This window comes from Notolabrus celidotus, chromosome 14, assembly GCF_009762535.1.
Source record: "Notolabrus celidotus isolate fNotCel1 chromosome 14, fNotCel1.pri, whole genome shotgun sequence".
Classification (NCBI taxonomy): domain Eukaryota; kingdom Metazoa; phylum Chordata; class Actinopteri; order Labriformes; family Labridae; genus Notolabrus; species Notolabrus celidotus.
The window spans coordinates 31,505,555-31,522,015 of record NC_048285.1 but is presented as its reverse complement, the minus strand read 5'-3'; the positions used below and the strand labels follow the sequence as shown (position 1 = coordinate 31,522,015).

General features: G+C 43.6%; 1 protein-coding gene across 1 annotated transcript in view; it reads right to left on the bottom strand.

The window, feature by feature from the left end:
* The window catches only part of prx (periaxin), a 38,787-nt gene extending 22,765 nt beyond the window's left edge, over nt 1-16,022 (bottom strand). Inside the window, exons 1-2 of the mRNA XM_034701737.1 lie at nt 15,965-16,022; nt 92-147 (exon numbers count right to left, since the gene is read on the bottom strand). Coding sequence (XP_034557628.1) covers nt 92-147; nt 15,965-16,022 — 114 coding nt within the window. The remainder of the gene's footprint in view (nt 1-91; nt 148-15,964) is intronic.
* Nucleotides 16,023-16,461: the final 439 nt, after the last annotated feature.

The following is a 16,461-nucleotide window of genomic DNA, read 5'->3' as shown; positions in this document are numbered from 1 at the left end:
ACGCTCAGCAGCCACCAAACCACAAGGTGCAAGGTGTAATGCCAGCAGTGTGTGTCTGTGTGTGTGTGTGTGTGTGTGTGTGTTCACTCACGGCTGAGTCTCTGGTCTGGCTGAAAACATGGCTGTCTTCTTGGTCTCTGTCAGAGTCTGAAACAGATAAAAAAAAACACTCACGTTAATCAGGTTTTCACTTGTTAAGAGCAGAAAGCAATAAAATGCATGTAATTTATGTCTTTCTTAGAATTCTTTAAGAGACCCTGGAATAAAAATGTCAAAGAAAAGGATGTAAATCTGTTTCCTGTACTGGTGGAATTAACTTAAATGTCCTGTGGGTAAAAACACATAAACACAAATCCTGTTAAAGTAAGACCCGTCCAATGACCTCAGTTTGAGACACATGAAACAAAAATGAGGCACACAGGAAAATAAATTGTGGAACAACAAATTCATCCAACATTTGGTTCAAAGTCCTACATGTTTTCTTTTTATCCTGAATTAAAGGACACATTTTTAACACTGGTCACCATGGACATGCCATCAACTGCAGGACTGTATCATGTGACACTAAATTAGCCCGAGTAGCATTCCTCAGAAGGTGTGGCATGATCAGGTGTTCATGTCAACCCTGTGCATAGGATGTTTTAGCATGTGCTGCAGCCTGTCACTCCTAAACGTCTGGAGTCTTCAGATGCTTTGAGAAGTATTGATCACAGCTCTGCAGTCTGCATCAAGAATACAAGTCTGAAGATTTCTCTCTGCTCCAAAAACCACAAACTGATTAGTATTGACTCTAACCCTAACCCTTGAAAGATGAACAACACAAATACCACCATGACTGAATTAATAAAGCAGTGCTTGTTATAGTTGAAGTAAAGATATGCTTTTTTTCTCTGCAACACACAAAAGAAGAAGGGAGAAGAAGCAGAAAGAGCAGGTGTTTGAGTTTTATGCAAAAACAAAAGGAGAACATTGAAGTCAGTAATCTGTCCTTCGTGTTTCAGTCTCAATCTGAGTGAGCTGTGTTCAGTGATTCCTGCAGCAGAAAGGAGCTATTCCACTTGATCAGAGTCAACAATGACAGACATTCAGAGAGCTGCTGCAACAAACTGAAGTTTCTCCCAGGTCTGAAACCACATTCTGTATCGTACAGTCTCACAGTGAGATGTTTGACTCTGAAAAGACAAGCTCACAACTTTAAATAGCATTCAGACGGTTAGTAACCGCTGCATTGAATCCACAGAGGCAGGTGAAATGATTGCATGCTAATTCAAGGTCGGTAGAGATATAACGGACCAGGACTGCTAACCAGATTTCATGGCTTGCATGCCGTCTTGACACTTTGACGTCCACTTAGACGTTGAACTGTTCTCTCACACCTGTCTCATTCATCAACCAAACATGGAGCAGAAGCAGAAATGATACCTGCAGGAACCAGTGACATGTTGCATGCAAAACTCAGATGATTCACATGAGCTGGTGCAGCCAGTGTGACCTTCATGACCCTGCACTGCAGCGTGGTTACAGATAATGACTTCTTATGACTCGTCATCACCACGAAAGCACGAGGACAAACAAAAGACTATCCACCAGGAGAGGAGTTTGATCTCTGTGTGAGATTAGAAGACATTTCTTCACAGCACATGAGGCAAAGCAAGGCCACTGAAGTCACAGAAATCTAAAGACTAGCAGAGATCACGATCTTTACTCGACATAATCAGACAGCGACTGTTTTAGGATGCTAACCAGGTGTAAGAAAGTCTTTCTCCTCCTTGATCACACATTTTTAAACTTGTGTAGAAGAGTTTGTTGAATGTATAAAAGCTGCTCAGTTCACTGTCAGTCCATCAGTCTCCTCCTTCAGGAGTCTCTTGGCCCCCAGTCTCTGCGGCCCCCAGCGATCTCATTCCTCAAAGTCCTGCCTTCATGTGATCGCTTTTTTAACTGCCTCAGCTTAGCTATGTGTGTGTGTGTGTGTGTGTGTGTGTGTATTTGTGTCCATACAAGAGAGAAAGCCCATCCATGTGTTTGAGTTTGGGTGTGTGTGTGGACGTGTAGAGTGTCCTCAGCGTGCATGTCGTGCCTGTTTGGGTGGGATGGAGGTATCTGGTATCTTGGAGGTCAAAGGAACGCATAACACACATTCAGTGCAGGCGAGCCGTCACAGGCGAGGAGCGGAGAGGAGCTTTAATGCGAGAGAACCAGTTTGAGGAAGAAAGACCTTCGACACGTGAAGTGATACGGTCTTAAGTGATGAGATTGGAGACATAAAATCCATCTCTGACTCCTCGTCCATCACTGACCCTCCGCTCCTGCAGCCATTATGAGATATATCAATACATATAAGAGTGTGAGCCTCATACTGAGACTGTTATCTTGATTTATTCTGCGAGGTTTAATGTTAATAAGAGTTTCTAATTTTAGACGAAAGCGATCAATGACTACACGTCACCTTAAAGTGAAACTGAGAATAAATGTTCACTGTGCATTAAAAGGATTCAGCTGCAGGTCATTCCTCTCGTTTTGGAAACACTGAATCGTAAATATCTGAAGTATTCCTGCGGACATATTTTGGTCACATATTTGTCAAACAGAGACGTTCAACTTGTCGTGCTGAGATCTGGGCTTTGCTATTATTTCTGTGCTGAGTGACTGACATTGTATCAGCAGCAGCAACAACAGGTGCAATCACCACACTGCTGCACTAAAGGCCTGAGCGTGGAGGTCGGAGCACTAATGAGATGTAGCTGCTGTGTTTGTTGAAGCTCAGCTCACACTGGAGAGGCTGTGAAGTGCATGTTTTGGAGCTACAAGAAGTTCAAGCGTTTGAGGGAAATAAAAATGATTTTAAGTAAGGAAACAGTTTCCATAGTTGTTAGTCTTGTGGAGGTTTGCAGCTTTAAACTGCAGCTCTCTGTGTGTGACAGACGGACTGCAGCAGGTGGAGGAGGTGGCACTCCCTGGACGGAGCGAAGGAATGAAGGGACGGAGCAGAGAAGGAGGAGGAGGAGGAGGTGAAGATTTGAAATGCCTTGCAGTCCTTTCTTTTTATAGAACACACTCGCACATCTGCATGCCTCTACATGCCTGATGACCGCCCTCCTTTGGCACGGACCCCCAGCCTTCTGCATTCACAGGTACAGAGTAGTGAAGAGGACGCAAACCTAGCAAAACCTTCACTGTTTGCATGAAACGTCTTAAATCCCTCAAACTCTGACTCATTCTGCATCGACCCCACATTGTAGCACCTGCTGGAAGCTGCTCAGGGCTGCTGCAGGTTGAATGTGAATGTAGTATCAGTAGTTTATGTAACAGTGGGATTGTGTGACACCATATCTTAGTAGTAAGGGTGTGCAGGTCGCAGTGTCCCTTCTCTATTTCTGCTGCTCTCCCCTGCAGCGTCAGACTCAGTGGGGCAAAGTGCAAGGAGAGAAAATGTTGAAGGTGCAAGAAAACTGAGATTCAGTTTACTTTAATGTTTGTCCAGACTATTCAGAGCATGAACTTACCAAATACTGAAGTTGTGTCATTAAAGGAGTTAAAGGAGCATGTGAAAAGGTAAACAGACGCTCACTTCAGGCGTCTAGTTGTTGGATTAATGCAGTGGCAGAGACAGCGTGCACCCACTCTGATGAACAGACAGGTCTGTGCTCTTTCATGGAGGTAATTATCAAGTCAAATGATATAACCCTCTATAAAAATATATTCAAAACATGTGAATGCGTCTTTGCTGCACTCCCTGACACTATTTAGAATAATTCCTTCACCCTCCATCTTTAAATTAAACTCAGTTATTATATTTCCAGCAGTGGGTGCAGAAAGTTGAAATTGCTCATACTGTAGTGGGTAAGAGGCACACTCAGTGTTTGCTGTCTGACTGTTCTCTGGATGAGCTCTGCATTTAAAGATGAGAGAACAGACCTGAAGAGGCTCTCTCTCTGTCAGCCTCTCTGCAGTTTGTCTAGCAGCAGCCAGATTAAGTCGTCTGGAGTGGAAATGCGGACGGGTTTGTTAAGAAAACTTTGACAGCAACTTCCAGAACAGTTTGTGCAAGAAGCTTAGTCAGAACAACGTGAGTAATGCTTCTTTTACTTCCTCTGCAAGTTTTACATCTCATCATTCGGAGAGGAATTAAACTCATTTATATTCCCACATTAGAGGAGCGGCAGGGCTGCAGTGAGTCTCAATCCATGTTGGTGACCAGTTCAGCATCTGACAAGGAGCTGATACAGAGCATTACATGTGTAGAACATGAAGCTTTAAGACCCCTTTTCCAGAGTGTCCTTGCAGAGACAGTTTACACAGTCCCTGACAATCAGCTGTCATGTATGCATCAAAATACAAGATGATACAAGAATATGATGCATTAAAAATACATGAAATGATAAATAAAGCAGTAGATATTAACTGTTTGTTTCAATCGAAGCCCCGTCAACAGGCTATTAGTTTCACACACTGAGACGTGGAGTTTCAAACACATCCCCTGACACATGTTTGCTGGAGTCAAGGTTTCTGTACTCCTGCATAAAGTCTAACTTGCATTCATATGTTTGCATGCATTTAACACTAGATATCATCATGCTACCATGTCAAATAATCAGCTGCAGTAATAAACCTGCAGATATTTCTCACCTTACTGAGCAGCGTCATCGTACTGGTCACTGCTTCACTTCCCTCTCTCTGCTCTGCTCTTATAGTTGAGTGAAAGTGAAAGCCCCCTCAGCTCAGATGCTCTTAAAATCTACAGTTAAACACCTGCTCAGCATTAAGTAGCAGACAGATGAAGTTAGAGACTTTAAAATAGAGGAGCTTTACCTGGTTAAGAGCCAGACGTTACCTGTGGGAGATGTTTGAGACCTAAAATAGAGCTAAGAGGAGAGTCCTGTGCAGGTCTTACTCTGTTCACTCAAACATCTGCAGTGTATCATTAATGCACTTCTTTGTTATAACACAGAAACTTCTGAGGAGCACTAATGACAGTCTAATCACATGTTAGCTCAGACCGGTCAGGACTGCTGTCAGGGAATGATGACATGAGCTGATCAGCTTTGATTGTCCTGCTCTGACTTCCAGCAGCAGCTTCATGAAGCTGAAAGCCTGCAGCTCTAAACTCACTCAGAGGCTCTAAGCCTTGCACAGATAGACGAGTTAATGATGTTATAGTTGGCTCAGTAATGGCAGGACTCGAGCATCAGGTGTCCGCCCAAAGAAAACAACCTGCTATCTGTCCTTCAAAGAGCTGATAACATTTCTTTGACGTAGCACGCCGCGGCAGTGATGCAGCACATGAGCGACAGCTGAGGATGTGAGCGTGTGATTTATTTGTGAGCCGAGGTTTTATCAGCGGAGGCCAGATATCGACAAAAATAGGTTTTCTCCTCCGAACTTATATAAGAGAGCGCATACAGAGGAAATACCGAAACACGTTTTCACAATTGGTGGCAGAGCCCGAGGACATAACACGAAACTTATTGGAGCTAAATTTAGAAGAATCACAAGACCAGGGGAGGGAAACAGTTTCTATTCTGAACAGCAGACGGACAGTGAACTCAACAAACCACCGAGTTTCTCATCAAAACAAAGTGAAACTATCAGAGTCACTACTTTCCTCTGGGACCAGAAACACTCCCTGTTTCCTGGAAGCTGGTCCTCATACATAAACAGAAAGCAGAATATTGATACTTCATCTTTGTTAAATGATTTTAAATCCTTTCTCCCAAACGTCCTGGAATGATTTATGTTCCTTCTTTAATGGGGAACCCTGTGTTCAGTCTGCCAATGCTCTAAACAAATGCTTGTGACACATATGAGGACATATGAAGTGGACTGATTCACAAACAATTACTATCAGTTAATTAGATAACAAAGAAAGGATAATAGGACTGGGCCACCCTAAAAACAGAGTTCATAGCATCACAATCAACTTCAAAAGGCAGCATCAGACAACACCTTGGTTTAAGGATGAAGAAGAAGAAGAAGAAGAAGAAGAAGAAGAAGAAGAAGAAGAAGAAGAAGAAGAAGAAGAAGAAGAAGAAGAAGAAGAAGAACAAGAACAAGAACAAGAACAAGAAGAAGAAGAAGAAGAACAAGAACAAGAACAAGAACAAGAAGAAGAAGAAGAACAAGAACAAGAACAAGAACAAGAACAAGAACAAGAACAACTGCTCTGACCAAGCAGCAACTGCTCTGACCAAGCAGCAACTCTGGTGTTGGAAAATAAAGCCAGAACAGACGTACAAGAAAACTGCAGTTCCTCAAATGTCCACTTGAGGCTGTGTCCAAAAGTCCAGGAGACCTCATTAACAGTCATGTTAAAATACGAAAGTGAAATGAACATGTCTACAGCCTGGTACAAAAAGATAAAACAGTTGTTGTTTCTCTCTTTGCTATGATTAAGTTCCCTGTCATTTAAATGGAAATTGAACCAACAACATCACCCTTCTTCTAAGGTATGAAGTCACTCAGGAAACAGTCAAACTTGGGCTCAATTTAAACGGCCAAACATGGGATCATAGAGTCTACAAGTCAACATTGTCAGTCATATTGTTTTGCCAAGTGTGGCTACCATTAGCAGAGCTAGCACCACCAGCCTTCAGTCCAGTATTTTGAGCTTGTTATGTATTATCTAATATCTAATATGATTGAATGATAATAAAGGGAACCTTGAACCTTAAAACTTGTCTAAAGCTAAGAAAACACTCAAGCTACATCAAAATCAGAACATATTTTATTTGACGGTCAGATATTGAATCACAGAGTCTGCAGGTAAGCAATGCCAAATTGGTTTGCAGACTGTGGCGACCATTAGCAGAGCTAGCACCACAAGCCTTCAGTCCTCCTTGCAGGTTAAGATCCTAATGCCTGTGCTGGTTCCTTGTTGCTTTGGTGAAGTGGTTATATGTCAGTTTAACCAGACTCAGCCTACATACAACTTAATCTCCATTTACAAGATCAACATACTGACGAACCATGCCACGCTGCGAGACGCTATCCGTCATCCGTGCTCGTTTACATCCGGGTAGTAGAGCGTTAGGATTATGGCAGTGACTAATAACTGGAGTCTCAGCCCCAACTAGTGGCATGTAGCTCTGCTGCAGCTTAGACACAACATATGACTGACATTTCAGGCCTACAACAATATAAATGTGAATCAAGGCCCACCTCAACTCAACTTCTTTGATGGTTTTTGGCTTTACAGGAAGTTAGCTGGAGTCAGCATTTCTAATATGACTGCCATATTTAGGCTTCAGTGTCTTTTGAGATGGGTTAGGTGCCACCACACAACCTCTATATAGTGAAAAAGGAGTAATAACAGGGTAAACTGTGCTCAGGTGGTGAATAAGATAATAATAAAGACTGGATGGACAGAGTGTGGAGCCTTGGTGTGAGATAAATCCTGCAGAGCACTGACACCCACGAGCTTTGACTCCCACTGTGGCCATCTGAACATGTACAAAGTGTTTCTGCTGCGAGCCACTTCAGATAAAAGATCCACCAGGCGGAGGAACATCCAAACCCTCAAGATCAGACAGATAATCCCAGCGTGTGTCCTGATCAGCGGAGACATCAGATGGACAAAACAAGACACACCCGCAGGCGTTAGCTTCTGAGCAGGAAATGCCTCTGCTTCAACAGGAAGCAGAGATACATTCAACAGATACACATCGTATGTGAGAAAGCCACCCGGATGTGGTGATTTAAAGATTTGATTCACAGTTTCTCATGCTTTTCTTGGTTTTTCATCAGCTGTATTTCAGAAAGCATCTCAAATATTTGACATGATGTGCCCCTGAGACATTTGTTTACACAAGTCTTCCTTCCTAACATCTCCGCTGGGCTTTCTGTGTGTACGCTGAGGGAAGTGCACCCAAGTGTGTACGTCAACCAGAGTTTCCTCATGAGGTCTCCCCACTGGACTGCCCAATCGACTCCTGACCCTACTTCCTGGTCTAAAATTAACCCCACCCACGGCCACAACCACCACCACCCAAACTCTGTCGCCAGGAAGCTGTGCTCGTCATCCATCATTTCATTCTCTACGTCATTTACTCTCAGCTCATGGACATAAATTACACCTGCTGGTTTGTTGCTCTGCAGACTTTATCAAGATAACCCGACCCCTTAAATGACGGGTGATTATTTTGATTTCTTAGAGCACACAAAAACAAGACTGCACAAGACTTTGAGACTTCTTAGACTTCATTTGTAGCATCGACAAAATCATTGTAGCGTTTGAAACTGGCCTCCCTTTATACAAGTCTATAACTGCAGGAAGAAACAGCTTAAACTTCTACATCAAAGCATGTTCTTAGATGATGAAACCATGCAAACATAGAGAGACCTTTTCAAAATCAAGATACTGAATTGTTCATTTAGGGAACTATTTATTAAAGTTGTTGAACACCTTAAAAACAATAAGCCTGAAGCCAGAGAACAGAAAGTCTGAAAGGCTTAGAGGCTTTTATTTTGTAATTAACCACAAGCTGTCATTGGTATCATTGAGTTATTGTTGTCATGCCTGCTAGTAATGAGTAAGGCGAGATTATTTCACACCCCTCAGCTGATAATGCAAGTTATTATCATCCTTTATTTGGGGGTGGGCTTTGTTATGTCTGTAGTGAGAGGACAGGATGGTGGAAGAGAGTCAGATCCAAGGAAGTGGGGGACGCATGCTGCAAATGGCTGAGCATTGGAGTCCAACCTGGGGTCGCTGCTTCAAGGACTGGAGACTCAGAAAGTATTAAGAGCCTGATGTTGACTATCTCTCCTTTTGCTTATCAATTGACACAAAACAGCTCATCAGATCCAGTCCAGCTAAAGTGGTAGAGATCTCTTCCTCAAGGAGATAAATGGGAACATTGTAATACGTGGCCACAAACACCTCTGAACACAGCAACACCTTTCTGTAAGCCTCACAGGAAACTAGAACCTGGCTCTGAGAGGACTTTGGTTATCAAATCAGAAAGTTTGATATATTGGAAGTACCATATCTGCCAGTATCCGTCTCTGGACAGTTATCGGACGTTGCATTATGTAACTGAGTGCCTCACATACGTCGGTGATCCTCCTCCGCAACAGAGCGGGTGTGTTTTGGCTGCGGAAACCTCTGAACCCACTTTGGGCCAGCACACATACCGAGGCCGGTGGAGCTGGAATTGCGGGGCAAACAGATCCTGTGACCGTCACACTGCAGCTGTCGTTGGTGTGTTACATGAAGACAGGGACTATTTGAAATGACCGCGCAGTGCAACCAGCAGCTCTGACAGCTCTGCTCTGACACATCGAGGCTTTGATTGTAATTTTGATGGAGGTACTTTGTTGTTGAATACATGTTAAGTATTTAGTCGCCTCCTCTGAGTGTTTGTTGATTTGTTGTGGTGTTTAGCGCAGGAGGCCCCGCCCAGGTTTAAATAAATGCTATGAAAATGTTCCCATGTCATTTGAGCCAGGTCTCATTACACAACACTCTAATAAACTTAGAGTCATAGTGGCATGTCACACTGCGAAACCTCAGTGAATACTCGAGTGTGTGTAACCAACAACTGGCATGTTGGAATAAACACAAGCGGCAGCTGTCTTACTAAAAGTGTCCCAGCATTTAAACAGCTTGCTATTGTTATGCTCTCCTCAGTCAGCAATGTGCAGTCTGCAGACTGTGACACAAACTGTTCTGCACAGCTATCAGCTGCTCCGAGCTGCCAAACGCTGAAGCAATATTTCTGGAAATAAAAACATGTTCTCAGGCTGCTTCAAAAACGAAGTTAGGAAAGACACACAGCAACACAGGCATGGACCCAAAGATGCATTACTACTGCTGCTATCTGTCCCCTTCAACCACCCATTACTGTCTACACCTGCCCTCCTCTCTCTGCACAGAACATCAGCACAGAGCCCTCTGGTATCAGCACACAGCAGACTTTATTAAACCACATCCATCCAGCCTACCTTTCCTCTCAGCCTCAGAGTTTCTCCTCCAGCGGTTCAAAGGTGACAAACCTCCACCTGCAGCAGCTCAACTTCAATCTCAGCCTCTTTTTTCTTTTCTTCCTCTTCCTCTCTCACAGCCACTTTCTGCCTTTCTTCTTTACTTGTTCTTATTCTTGATGTTATTGTGGATGTTTTCCCTTCACTCTGCCTGATACCTTTGCCCCCTTGTCACCAGCCAGCCTGTTGCTCCCCTCACTGAAACCTCAGGCCTGGACCGGGCCCATGGCATCTCTAGGAGGGACGCATGCAGCCGTCTGATTGGCCAGAGGGCAGAGAGATGCCCCCATATTAGGGCAGTGAGAGGTGGGGCTGCAGAGGAGGAAGGAGGAGGAGAAGATAACAAAGTTTGAGACATAGTAGAGAGTCTGTCTGACCGCTGAGGACACTGACTGTTTCTCACTCGTCAATCAGATGCCTGCACAATATTTCAGCGTAGTCTACGCTAGACAATCCATTCAACAACTCAGGCACACAAAATACATCCTTCCTGATAAGATGAAATCCTCCCACAGCTTCCAAACTAACCACTACATTGATTGTATATGATCTGATGTCACTATCTTCCCTGTGCTGCAGTGAGAGTCAGCAAATTAACCATAAATACTAATTCCCCTTCCTCCAGGAACTTAGAGTGATATAATAACTCCACTTTAAACAAACAGACGTGGCTACATCAGCAGTATTGGATAAATGAAGATGGTTTTTAAAATGTAGACCACAGGCTGTAATATAAAGGCTCTAAGGTCAGTTTTTCTACTCTGGGTAATGCTCCTCTTCATCCTCCGTCCAGCTTGATATTGCTGAGTTTGCATAAAGTGATTGATCTGCCATTACCTCCTGATCACTTAATAAGCAAGTTGACCAATGGGACGGTTTCCAACTCTGTGACGGCCCCTGTTGGCACCCCGGCTCTGAAACTATCTCCTGGATGTTGTGTTACATTAGCCTCCTGAGATTTCCTTCTGGTAAGTGGTCTGTTTGTGGTCGGATCTCTATGTCCCAGCTGAGCGATCATGCTTCAGTCCCGGAAGCCAAAATAAACCTGAAAACAGGCTCGAATAAAATCCCGACGCTCTTTAAATGTCTGGATGAACTTTCCAACAACTGATGTTGTCAGGAAGTTATTTTTATCCTGAATGTCTGAAAATAGGAGCAGCAGGCCTTGGATCTGAATTTAGAGAAAGTGTGACGCTCCCTTTGAGGAGAGCAGCTGCTGTTGTGAGCTGAAATGTGTGTGTGTATGTGTGTGTGTGTGTGTGTGTGTGTACTCCTGTCTGTATCTCAGCATGCCTCTGTGTTTCTGTCTGCACATTTGTCTCTGTTTGTTTCTTTTCCTGTATTTGCAGATGATTTGTAGTAAACCAGCTGGCAGAGAGCTGAGGTAAATCTGAGGGGACCTGCAGGACAGCCAGAGTCCTCATGGGCCGGGACAACAGACCCATTAATAGAGACACGTGAAGCCCCCAACTAATCCCATCCGATACAGGAGCAAGACGTCCAAAACTGACACACGACACCGCTCAGAGAGACAAACAGGGAGCTGTGTTTGTTGTTTGCATGTTTTTGAAATTGTCTGAATTCCCTTTGTGTTCGTCCTGAGTTTCCTCGTTGTGTTTGAATGTTATCTTGTAGTTGATTCACTTCAATCTGTAGTCTTTTTAAATCTTTGTAGTAATTAAGGGGGAACAAACACAGTGTTCAGACTCATATTCATCGCCTACCACTCACAGAAAACATTCATCCTGGACTGATGCACGATGTAAGACCGACACAATTTCACGCTCACTGAGGTGAAATGAAGAGGAGGAGTTCACTTCAGTGGAAGATGAATAAAAGGAGTTTCAATGAGTCTGTGAAGGAAATCACAAACATGACTACATCCAGCAGAGTCCTGCAGATTCTGAAAAACATCAGATACATTTTTAGAAAGTCTTCAAGGAAGATGTGAGCAAGCTAAGTGTCAAATAATCATCATTTGCAACCTTGATCTGCACAAAAAATGCAAGATCTGTAGAAAAAGTCAAACTAAAACAACAAACTTCCCTTCTCAATATCACAGAGCATGCACAGACATGATTCACCTGCACAACCAAACAACAACCTGTGCAGAGTCTGATCAGCCAGAATACTTCCAAACACCTGTACGAGCCTCAGCCAGGGATTCAAATCCAGGAATTCAAAAACCAAACCCTGCAGCCAAACACTCCCCCCCCCCCCACAGACCCCCCTACATTATCATCTGCACCCAGCCCACGGCTCTGTGATGAGCGCTGCAGGGTCTCATGCCAGTGAGCTGTGCAGAGATGGAGTGAGGTGGAGAGAGGTGGAGAGCGGTGGAGCGGTACAGAGGAGATGCAGTCAGCGCTGATGAGGCAGCTAACACTGTGTCAGCTAACACCGTCATTGTTTCTCTACAGCTCCCGCACAAAGACAGGATTTAGATACGAGGGAGGACCGAGACCCTGAAACAAGGGCCGGGGCCAGACAGGGGAGGGATCTGTGATGATGGGGGTTCAGTGATGGATTACAAGCTCTTTTAAATGTCATACACAAGTTAAAGTTAAAATCAAGAGTCCTCTTACAGAAGCACGAGGTCTTAACCTGACAGCAGTAAAATGTTTACATGAGATTATTTTGATGAATGAGGAGGGTGAGGAGACACGGGAGAGCAAAAGGAGGGGTGAGGAGGAGGAGAGGGGTGAGGGAGGGCTGGGGGGTGTTGATGGCAGTGGGGGGGGGGCGGGCAGCTCAGTTGGCATTGGGCACGACGTCCCATCAGACTCCAGCTATGCCCTCGTCAGCGCTTAAACAGGCCAGGAAACTGGAGCAGGCGTGTGTGTGTGTGGGTGTGTGTGGGTGTGTGTGGATCATGCCAGTTTTCAGAGTCTGAGGCAGTAAGGACAGCTTCTCCAGAGGTTATTAACCCCAATTCACATCCACAGATGCCACAGAAAATACTCGATTCTGATTGGCTGGACAGCGACCGTTACAAATGATGTATGATGACACATCATGTGAGGTTATACTCATCAGCTAACCAGCGTTCTGGTGGTTCCAGACTCTATATCACAATGTCATGCTGCCATCAAATGGAGTTGTGGATCAAACCCTCTCATCTCCTCTCTGCTGACCAATCACAGCGTGAGGTGGGTTTGAACATTGGATGCTCAGACCTCTTCTCCTTTTTTTGTTTTTTAAAACAACCATCAAAAAGTGAAGGGGTTGCAAACTACTCAGTCTGATAGAAAACATCATTTGTTTTGCTTTAAGTTGCTTTCAAGACATGTTTCCTGCAAATTAGATTATGCAAAAGTAATGTGGAGAGGAGGCTACACACAAACACACACGCACACACACATCGACACGTAGAGGAGTGACGAATCTGCCCAGTAACTGTAAACTGTATTCAGAGACACAATGCTCACTTCCTCCCTCAGCGCTGCCTTGACCTCTGACTGAGCACTGACCTGACCTCTGAGTGTTAAAATAGAAGATACAGAGAGTTTAAGTTTTAAACTTCCAAAGTAAACATGTACGGATCTTTCTTTTTTGGAAATAACTGGGATTTAAAGTATGATTTTAAAATACATAATCACACTGAGGGTCAATAATTATGATCTTCTTAAGAAGGTTTTGTCACTTGTTAAGCTTCATGTTGCAGGCTCCATGTCTGAGATGAAAAGAGTTGAATTGACGGGCGCCGGTTTGGCCTCAGGGTTAAATCATGCACCCCATGTACAGAGGGGACTGACCTCGACCTGGGTTCGATGCCATCTTGGGTTCCCTTACAGCATGCCAATCCCTTCTCTATTTAATGTCCTATCTCTCCAAATAAAGACATACAAAGCCCAAAAAATGAACTAATTAAAAAGATAAATGAGTTGAATGTTGAACAAAGTATGAGCTTCTGATATTGTAGAGCAGATAACATAATGCTGATGGAGCCTTGGTATGAACTGAGTGTTCAGTCAACATTTCTGCAAAATATCACAAGTAGTGAACTGATAAAGAATAATAAAGACTGCAACAAAAGAAACTGAGTAAACCAGAGAACATCTAAAGGGAAAGGGAATAACTTTGATTATAAGATGAATAGAAATCATCAAAACCTTTTGCAAGACACTGATTGGATTTTCCATTGCAGTGGTCCCAAACACACATGCAACTACCTTTATCAGCACAGGTGTCACTAAAGAGCAAAGAGACCAAACCAGAGATCCTTAAGATTACTATCTAAACATTCAATAAATCCCTTACATTATGGAAAAAGCAACAAACTCTGCATGATCTAATTTCTACACAAAGATGCAAAGTGATCTGCAGGCATGATGCAGGTTTGCATGAGAGTCTTACTAACAAGGAAAGCTGCTAATAACAAACAAGTTATCAAATCCAACCAGTTGATACCAACAAATATGATAGCTTCATCTCGTCATGCATCATTACCATCATGAGGAGCTTTACTGAACACTGTGGCTGATATGATGATATGTGACCATGCATTAATAACAGAAAATACTGATGTAGTAGCATGTTACAGATTTGTCTCCCATTGCTACTGAACACCATCATGGCCTCGTCACATCAACACGTGACCCGGGAGTATTTAACATCTCTGATGAGTGTCCACAGTGCTCATCCACACTCCTGCAGGGAACAGAGGCTGGACGCATGGCTTCAAAAAGTGATGTCAATGGAATATAAAGCAGTGTTCGCACGTTGTGGAGCTTTGATGCACAAGTTGTTTCTTTGTCATTTGATGCATTGTAGTTTTCAAATGTCATGCATGCTCATTCTGATCTGCAAAAACAAAAAACAATCATGCAACTAGCAACTGATTTGTGCCCCATGCATCTTTAACTCTAGATTTGTGAGCAGAGGTTGAATAAGTTGTTTGCAGATGTCACAGTAATAGACAAACGTTGTGTTTAGTCAGATGCCATTTGAATCAGATTAGGTTTGTATGATAGATTCACAGTTACTCTAATTTATTGACAATGTAGGCGTTGATCAGTGTTACCAACACACAGAGCTGCTATGACCCTTTTAATTGAATTCTCCCACCGAAGCACTTTGAGTGTTTTAGTGGTAGCAGTCAAACGCCTGAAACTGTTATATGCATATACACCTCCTACTAATCACTAAACCACACTCCATGCAACTTTCTACTCAACAAGACAAATCTCAAAGTCAGTGAAAATATAAAGTTGAAGAGACTCTTTCAGTCTCTTCAACAGACTATTTAAATTAACTTCTTGAATCCTTGGACCTTTAAAAAGACTCAAAATATTCTGATTGAAATAAAGTACCATAAGAGAAACTCAGCAAGGGCAAATAAAGTTTATCTTGTACTGAGAGTTGAGCCAAAGCTGATGTTTTATCTCCCCTGATTCATCACCTGCGTCCTCGCTGCAGGTTTTACACAGCATCAGCTAGAATCTCTGTAAACGCTCGTTCTGTCCCATCAGCGTGTTTGTCATTTATCTTGTGTATTGCTCCTGCTCGGATTGTCAACAAAGAAAAATGATGAACAAAATTTCAGGCAGGATAAATTCTTCCAAAACAATTAAAAGTATGACATGCAAGATAAATATGTTCATGTGAAAAGTGCCAGAAGAAGAAACAAACAAATAGAGGAGGGTGACAAAGTCTAGAGAGCAGGTGTTGTGATGAAGAGGGATGATGGGTGTGGACGTCTCCATTAAACTCTGATTACAATGAGTCTGAGTCTCGGCTTCACAAACACAGTTTCCTTCACAGTTTGAACACACCTATCTGTACCAGTCTTCGCTTAAACCTCACTCTGACCTCAATTGAAGAATCCCCAAAGCTCATCCATGAGTGGATTACCTCTCTGTTCAAGTGTGACACATGTTTTTTGTCATACAATGAATGAATTGTGTTAAATTGCTTCAGCTCTTCCCCTTCATGGAGCTCAGAGGTCTCCACACAGTGAAGTCTTGCAGATGTTTATTCTGACCTGCATTGGAGGAAGGCGTCCAGGTGACTCTGAATATCCCCCGCAGACACTCACACATGGTCCACAGCAGGAGGCCGATGCAGGAAACACAGTGATGGAGCAGCCCTCACACGGGCCAGGGGGGGCTGGGAGCGCCGGGCGACAGAGCTGCAGGAGGCAGGAGGCAGGCGGGTGTCTGAGGCGATCCGGGGCTCGCTACAACCGTTTGGGCCCACAAGAGACCGAGGTACACCGTCAGTGTGGATCACAAACAGAAAGAAAGCAGGAGAGAGAGAAAGAGAGAGAGAGGGCGGAGGTCCCAGGGTGGAGAGAGAGAGAGGGATGGATAGAGGATTGACAGAAAGAGAGAAAGAGGGACTGCCTCATCAGTGTGTGTGTGTGTGTGTGTATCAACATATGGACCACTGAACTTTTTTTCTCTGCAGACCACCAGAGTGAGAGGTAGTGTGTGCACAGTGTGTTAGTGTGTGTGTGTGTGTGTGTGTGTGTGTGAAGAG